The following is an 8,735-nucleotide window of genomic DNA, read 5'->3' as shown; positions in this document are numbered from 1 at the left end:
GTTTAGGGACTCAGAGCGTTAAACTTTTTGATTTTGGATTTAAGTGGTCAAAACCACTAAAATATAGAGACTCAAAAAGTAATTTACTTTTATTTATACTCATATGTAAAGTTTTTAATAGTTTTAATATATATTATCTTATTTTTAAAAATATATAAAAATAGTTAAAATTAGCAATCTACCCTATATGCAAGACATATGCCATATTTAACTGAAAATTTTATCAAGATTAAGGCTAAAGGACGTAACGCGTAACAGTTTTACAAATAAAAGATTGAGATTATAATTATTAAAGTTATAAAGTGCATCTATTGCAATTCGATACAAACCTATGACGAAAATTGTAATTTACCATATAAAAAAAAGGAAAAACGAATTCCCAAATTTCGACTTAGGATCATTTTTTCCTTTCCCTGCGATCATTGACACCTAAACAACATCCAATACAACCACAACATCATCTTGTATTCTTCGAATCAACAACACCTCGTATTCCTGTACCTCAATCGCATCATCACCCTGCAACTAAACTACAATTCTAGGGTTTGTAAGCATAGTAATGAGCTGGCGCAGAATAGCAAAATCTTTACAGGCTTTCTGCGCTCATACTTCACTCTTCTCCTTCACCCTCTTGCTGGTTCTCAAATTGGATCATCATATCTTCTCTTCTTGGTGGTTAGTTTATGTTTCTTTTATTATTTCGAATTTAATTGTTTTATAGAATCCAACCTAGTAATTAGCAACTTAGGCTAAGCTTTTTGAACAACTTATTGACTTATTGATTTTTTGAAAAGTCATAAGCTTCAAAATGATGTTTGGCAATGAGGATGTATGTGAGGAGAAAAAGCTAATAAGTCAATATGTCACTTCATCATACTGACTTTTCCAAAAAGCCAATAAGTCAATAAGTTGTTTCAAAAAGCTTAGCCAAACATGCCCTAAGTTAACATTATAAGACTACTGGGAGTGGGGCATGGGTTGACATGTGGTGGAGATGAGCTCCACCAGGCCACCCAAAAAAAGCGGTGTGGGAGTGGGGCATGGGTTTGGGGCTTGGGTTGACATGTGGCAGAGGTGGGCTCCACCAGGCCACCCAAAAAAAAGTGGGGTGTGGTAGCGGCGTGGGCTAGCTGGCGTGGGTGGCCATGTGGCACTGCTATTTTTTTAAACTAATCAAGAATTTCATTTAATTAAATTAACAAACTAACTAAAAAACTACATAAAATAAAAAAAAAAACAAGTACATTAAAAAAAATAGTAATAAAAACTTCGTCATTTATCCATGTTATATTTTTCTAAGATCTCTTTTTTTCATCGTCGTTGCCAATTCTGCTCCGCTATGGTGATTGACGTTCATGGCGAGAAACTTCATATCCGCAGGTATTTCTTTGTGAGATGCCTTTTTTTCGCGAGCCGCTTGGATACTTTTCTTCACCTCGACCCTTTGTTGTTGGATGAAATTGAATGTGTCAATTTTCGTCCCAATTTCTTCCAACTGGTCGGAGTACAAACCTTTACCCGAAGCCGAACTAGGGGCCGAACCCGATGCCGAGCCCGATTGCTTTTTTGAAGTGTCTACCGGGTGTGCGGGAAAGAGAATCCTTATGGATTTTGCTTTTGTAATGTTGTTGCTTTGAGATGATAATCAAAGGGTCCCGCTATACAAACACGGAGCCCAAGGCTTGCGTGTCACATCATATCAAGAGGGGGCTGGAAATTTTAAAGAAAGAAATACGGCGGACTCAATACATATAAAATTTTAGGATATTTTCGATGAAATTTACACTTTTAAGCAATGTTTTAAAAACCGGTAAATACCGGCCGGTTATACCGGTATTACCATTTTCATATATAAATCCGGTACGAAACACCCCGGTAAATAAGTGAAACGGCATAAGGTTTGTACCGGCGGTAAAATCCGGTATACCGGTTTGAAACGTAATACCGGTATCGGCTCATGGTTATTTTAGTTTGGGTTGTTACTTATTTTTATTATATATGTTACTTATCTTACGTAATTTTTATATATTATGATTATTCGTAACTAAAAATTCTTATTTAATATTGTATGAAGCGAAAATAGTTGATGTATTCAACACTCAAATGACTTAAACATATCGTACACTTTCATTTAAAAGAGCTTTTTGGAAAATTGAATGGTTTTCGATTATCTTCTAGACTATTTTATATTATGGATTTACTTTTGGATCATCTTTTAATATGTAATTATGCATTTTTGGATTAACTTTTGAGTTGATGTTGTAATTTATGAATTTATAGAGTTAGCTAGTCAACCCGGCTGAACCGCTCGGTACAACCTGGTTCAACCGGTTGAACCATTTTTTAGCCTTTTCCGGTTTGATTTAAAAACCGGTTTTTAAAACATTGCATCATACGGGCCTTATGATAGGGTGAAAAAGGTGTTACGGGCGTATCACTTTGTCAGTCATGATATAAGTCATTCTTTTTGTAGTCAAACACATCATACGGGCGGTATGATAGGGTGAACCCTAACATACTATGAATTTCCAGTGGTGTGTGTATGGTGTGTCGGTGGTGTTTCTATAGCGGCGGTATAATCAAAGGGCCTCTTTTTTGGAATGAAAGGATTAATTTGTACTATTCAATTGTAAGTTTGAACTGAAAATTGGGAATAGTTTAGTTGGATGAATAATGGAAATTTTTGATTCATAGGTTTTTGTTGTTGTTTGTGGGCAACATTGTTTTCTGCTCTGATATAATATCATAATCTACAATGAGGTTTGTTTCTTGACAGAATGGGGATTTTTTAAACAGAGTAAATTGCAACTTCCGTTTCTTTGTTATGCAGGATTGTTTTCTCTCCACTTTTCGTATTTCATTTAGTTATAGCCCGAGGGAGATTCTCTTTGCCTGCGCCATCAACTCCCCAAAACCGTCACGTATGATATTTTCTTCTGTTTTTTTTTTTTTTTAAATGTAGTTAGCGTGTAATGTTATCTGTGTGTTTGTGCAGTGGGCACCATGTCATTCAGTTGTGGGCATGGCTTTGCTTGTTGCATTTGAACTACTTCTTTGCGTCTTTTTGGAGAGCGTATATGGTATAGTATTGAACATATTTATTTCGTTTTGAATCCGTCATTTTTGTTGGTTCTATGACAAAATGTTGCCTTTGTTTATGTTGTGTCTGTTAACATACCAAGGGCCAAGGGGTTATAAATTTCAATTGTGCAGTTATGAAAGTTCCTGCTGTAAGCTTGAAGATTGTCTTTCTTCCTTTGTTGGCGTTTGAATTAATAATTCTTGTCGACAATGTGAGGTGCTTTATTTTTAGATTATTAGATCGCGTTAGTTTTATTTGTGGGTGATTTTGTAAATCAATATTGACGTAAATAACCCTATAATCTGAAAACAAGATTTGTAATGTGTACAGAATGTGCAAGGCGTTACTGCCAGTAAACGAAGAACATTTGACTGATGAAGCGATATGGGAGACACTTCCTGTAAGTCACACTGCTTTTGCTATCACATTCAAATATTACATTTAATGTGCTAAAGAAGAAAATAGTAAAAAATAAAATAAAAAAATTGTGTAGTTTTCTTGTGTTGGAAATTTATGTTACCATGAATCTTGCTCATAGTTGTTGAATACTACTGCTAACCAGCATTTTGATCTTTTTTTTAGCATTTTTGGATATCTATTTCAATGATCTTCTTCATTGCTGCTACGTTGTTCACCCTTTTGAAGCTATGTGGTAATATTCTCAAATGGCTATTTTACTACTTAATATATAGGGCCGCATTCAATACAAAAACCAGTATTAAGTTGAGAACAAATCATGAACTTGTACGTAGTGCTGAGCCATAGTTATTGAAGGCGCATAGGCCTCGCCTGGGGCCTAGGCGCAAAGCGCAAAAAAAAGCGAGCGCCTGAGAAAAATAAAGCGCATAATGAAATAAAATTAAAATATATTATGTATTAGAGAAAGCAAAACTATTCTTCAAACAAAATAAACAAATCTTTTATATAATACCTTATATCATCTATTTAATACCAAAAGTTCTAAAATATTAGCGTAGAAAGTAGTTTCCTTGGATGAAAAGTAGAAATCTGGCTAAAATCTTGTCGGAATTTAGAGAATTTGCCCGGAAACTCTCCGGAATCTAGGAATCGCGCCGGAATGTGCGCCTGAACCATCACCTGGAGAATTAAAGCGCAATTTCTTCTACTTAAAGCCCAACTGCCTCGCCTCGCCTGAAAAATGGGCCTAGGCGCAAGAGGCGATGGCTTTTAACAACTATGTGCTGAGCACATATTACTTGAAGCAGTTCCCACAGATCTCTACTTAAATTCTGGTTTAAAATTGCCATCATTGTACCTACATGACATCCCTTTTTTTAGTTGAGAAAGAAATGAATTTTGTACAACATCCTGATTGATTTACTTTTATTTAGCAGGTGATGTAGGCACTTTAGGCTGGTGGGACTTGTTCATAAACTTTGGGTATTGTCCTTATGTTGGCAAAATTTCGTTACTGTTTTTTTATCGACAAATTGAATATAAAAAGTAACAAACTTTGGTCTGAATTCTGTTTTGGGTAAAACAGTTCAATTCACATCCACAAAAAAAAAAAAAAAAAAAAAGAAAAGAAAAAAGAAATAAAAAGGTTACACTTTAAAGCATAGTTATTAATAGCGTCCATAGAGGACGCTATTGCGAATAGCGTGGCGTGGCGCCTATATGCCGCTACAAGGTTCATAGCGACCACATATCGACCAGATAGCGACCTCCGGCGATGAATTCCGTCGCAGGCGCTGCTTTTTGGCCGGAAACTTGTGAGAAGAAGATGCGACCAGGAAGAAGATGCAGTAGCGGCGTGTTTTACACTTATAGGGTTAAATAACTTTAGGCATTTTAACATTTAACCCCTCTATCTTTCACCATTTTATATTTAGCACCTAAAACTTATAATTTTTACGTAAAAAGTGTACAATTAGTTTGAGTATTTAAACATTTAACCCCCTCTATCTTCACTAGATTACATTTGGTCTTTAAACTTCTGAATTTATGCATAAAAAGTATAAAATTAACATTATACACATATATAAATTATAAATATCTATTTTTTTATTTTTAAAATTTTCTACTACCTTATCGCTACACACGAAATAGCGAGCGCTATTTCATCGCTATCGCTACGTAGCATATAGGTACCTTGTCGCTATTCGCTATCGATAACTACGCTTTAAAGGTGTTCTCACTACGGTTATTTTATTATGTGAATCCTGCAAAATGTTTTTTTTTTTTTTTTTTTTTTTTTTTTTTTTATATGAAAATGAAGTGTGTTACACTGTAATCCAAAACACAAAGGAGACCAAAGTGGGTTACCTTAATAACTTGCATGTTTTCACTTGCTGCAATTTATCGTCTACAGAATTGCAGAGTGCTTTGCGTTTCTTGTTTGCACAAACTGGTCTAATCCAACTAATCATAGAAACCACCAATCACATTATGCCAGCACATCATCATCATCATCATCATCATCATCATCAAATATTAGATATCTTGACTGGAATAGCGGCCTATTAGTTTCTTCAAATAATATCCATATGAATAGAGTAAGCAGATTGCAGTATGCCGGTGGTCACATAACAAAAGTTCCCGTTATTGTGTTTCAAATACTTCTTTGTATGCACTTAGAGGTATGCTAAAACTTGTTTAATTTTAATACTTTGAGTAAATTGCCATTTTAGTCCAAATAGTTTTTTTTCTCCTCTGGGTCCCTGACTTTTCCTTTTTCTTGCCATTTTGATCACATTGCCTAACTTAGTCTAAAAACCAGGTTATAATCAGGGGTATTTTTGGCATTAAATTATTATGAGGTTTATAAATTATGTTGTAAACTACCCCTGGTTATCACTAAACAACAGTTATGCCAAAGATACCCCTGGTTATAACCAGATTTTTAGACTGAGTTAGGCAATGTGATCAAAATGGCAAGAAAATGGAAAAGTCAGGGACCCAGAGGAGAAAAAAAAACTATTTGGACTAAAATGGCAATTTTTACCAAACCTCGGGGGACTAAAATGGCAATTTACTCTAATACCTTTATGCAATCAACTATTCTCAAGGATCTGGTTTCTGAAAATTCCTTGACAAAAGGCATGAACGTAAGTTACGGTCATTTTGAGTTTCAGAAAACACCTGCGGCTGCCGGTTTTATCCCTCTACCGATTGTCTTCTCTCCGTTACTTGTACTTCAAGGAGCAGGAGTTGTATTTTCTGCATCTAAATTGGTGGATGAATGCATCAAGTTACCGCATACTGGGCCCCACACAGGACGATTGTTAGACTTTTCGTCTGAAACTCATGACTGCTTTGGGTTTTTGTACGGTGGATCTAGGTAAACCCGAATTGATGTAGTGTTGACCAAACTAAGTTAAAGATACTTATGTTTTTTTAATTAAACTCGTTGCACAGGTTGATTGGTTGGTGGTATACTGATGAAGAAAGTCGAGAAGAACAAGCACGACTTTACCATGCTGGCGCAACTGGGTAGGTACCATTCACAAAGTAATACTTAAAGAAAAATGTATGTTTGGTAACAGGTCAAAAAGGGCTCGAGCTTAAACGGGTCATAATTTAGAACATTTCATAATGTATAGAAGTTATATGCATTAAGAATAGACTTTGTACGACTTTCACGTTTCACCTCGTTTGACCGTTTTGATTATTTGATCTGTTCCCATTTTTTTTACTAAACCTTTTCGACTTGACACTGATACAAATCTATGGTTTGCACTTTGTAACACAATTAGTCCTCAACCAACAAATCTAAAGGTTTCAGTAGGTCCAAGTTAGCATCTAAATGTGTTACAGTAGCAAACCACAAGGACCATCCATGTACTTTTGGCAAAGTTAGGGACTCAATGTGTTACAAAGTGCAAACCACAAGGACTATCCGTGTAGTTTTGAAAAGCTAGGAACCAAATCCAAAATTTTGGTAAACCATAGGGACCATCCGTGTACTTTACTCAAATATAAAAGTACTTAACATTTGTAAATGGCAATTGGGCTGCTGACGTGGCACATCATAGTAGTGTTTGTTTTAATATATATTTTGTATGTTTGTATCTACACAGATATAACACTTTCTGTGGATATCCACCTGAAGTAGTAAAGAAAATGCCTAAAAAGGCTCTCACTGAAGAGGTAAAACATGCTTTTTTATTCTATTTATTTATCTACAAAGTTTTTTACTTTTTATTTGTTTTTTTATGTTTTTAGAACAATTTATAGACATGGTGATTAGTGGTTCAAAGGGTTAAACTTCAATTGTTTATTCATCCTTTCAGGTTTGTAGACTTCAGGCTGCACTTTGTGAGCACACTGAAATCACTATTATCAGCCAACAAGAATATGAAACACTTCAAAATGTAAAAAAAAAAAAAAAAAAAAAAAAAAAACTTTTCATCTGTATTGTTTTGATATATGAATATTATTGCATTTTAAACCTGATTAACGAAACTATTACAGGAAAAAGTTCTGTGTCGGGTCTGCTATGAAAGAGAATTAAGCGTAGTACTCCTTCCGTGTCGGCATTGGGTGCTTTGCAGGTACTCCTAATCCTCCTTAATTTTATTTAGAGTTAATTGCCCGGATGGTCCCTGTGGTTTCACGTTTTTTCACGTTTAGTCCCCAACTTTTGAAAATAGCAGGTATGCTCCCTATGGTTTGTTATTTTATTACTCGGATAGTCCCTGAGTAAATGTCAGTTAGTTTGGAAATAACAGATATGCTCCCTATGGTTTGTCATTTTGTTACTCGGATAGTCCCCTGACAACTACCCAGGGGACTATCCGAGTAACAAAATAACAAACCATAGGGAGCATACCTGCTATTTTTAAAAGGTGAGGACTAAACTGAAAAAATGTGAAAGCACAGGGACCATCCGGGCAATTAACACTTTTATTTATTTGTTATATTTTTAAAGTATTATCATGATTTAATTCTGCCTCTATTTGTGCAGTAAATGTTCTGAAAAGTGTAAAAAATGCCCTATTTGTCGTGTTAACATCGATGAGCGGTTACTTGTACATGATACATAGATAGTAGATAGTTTATAAGACTTTTTGCTGTGTTTTATTGGGCAAAAGATAAATATATGGATACAAATGTTTAGTAGTACATCTAAGAAGTTGTCACTTCATTATTCTTGTATACAAACAAATGTTACAACTATAATCCATTTATACTTGATTTCAAGAACCATCCCTATTTCATTGTTTTTGAAGAGCCTCTATGAAATCGCCTCATGTGCCTTGGATGTGAGGGCAATCATTTCATTAAGATCAAGCAAATCATATCAAAATTTATAAGGTAGAGATCGCTTTACAACGTCTGTTTTTGGTGGGATATTCCTTCACTCTATAACTTGAATTTAAAAAAAAAAAAAAAAAAAAAAAAACCACATTGGTTTACGACGCCTTTGAAAGAATCCCTTTATATATAACTTGAATTTCAATAAGAGAAGTAATTCGAATCGTTTACGAAAGTTGGTCTAACAAGCAAAATAGAGGCTTTCCAAAATATACAATGGCTTTATCTATTTTTATGGTAAAGGGCGTTGGTACTAGGCAAATTTCTTTGAAATTATACAAGAAAACAAGATTGTAGCCATTGGCCACTGCGGGACATTTCGCCATGAGTGGACTAGGAAAAGGAAATCTAACTAGATGGCCAACATAAACCCGGC

General features: G+C 35.0%; 1 protein-coding gene across 7 annotated transcripts; it reads left to right on the top strand.

The window, feature by feature from the left end:
- Positions 1 to 384: 384 nt before the first annotated feature.
- Positions 385 to 8,248, top strand: LOC110918710. Of its 7 annotated transcripts, XM_035984179.1 has the most exons (15): positions 385 to 675; positions 1,381 to 2,629; positions 2,831 to 2,921; positions 2,996 to 3,080; positions 3,214 to 3,298; positions 3,413 to 3,482; positions 3,665 to 3,734; positions 4,435 to 4,483; positions 5,415 to 5,682; positions 6,112 to 6,383; positions 6,461 to 6,535; positions 7,123 to 7,192; positions 7,336 to 7,416; positions 7,517 to 7,596; positions 8,010 to 8,248. In XM_035984179.1, the coding sequence occupies exons 2-15, from the start codon at positions 2,601 to 2,603 to the stop codon at positions 8,086 to 8,088; spliced, it is 1,404 nt and encodes a 467-aa protein (XP_035840072.1). In that variant the 5' UTR covers positions 385 to 675; positions 1,381 to 2,600; the 3' UTR covers positions 8,089 to 8,248. The 7 variants fall into 7 exon arrangements, with proteins under 7 accessions (XP_035840072.1, XP_035840069.1, XP_035840060.1 ...); XM_035984167.1 differs by lacking the exon at positions 1,381 to 2,629 and having other exon boundaries at positions 386 to 675; positions 4,438 to 4,483; XM_035984164.1 differs by lacking the exon at positions 1,381 to 2,629 and having other exon boundaries at positions 386 to 675.
- Positions 8,249 to 8,735: the final 487 nt, after the last annotated feature.

Source organism: Helianthus annuus, chromosome 2, assembly GCF_002127325.2.
Source record: "Helianthus annuus cultivar XRQ/B chromosome 2, HanXRQr2.0-SUNRISE, whole genome shotgun sequence".
Lineage (NCBI taxonomy): Eukaryota > Viridiplantae > Streptophyta > Magnoliopsida > Asterales > Asteraceae > Helianthus > Helianthus annuus.
Note: the sequence above shows the minus strand (reverse complement) of the source record. Positions and strands in the feature narration are given on the sequence as shown.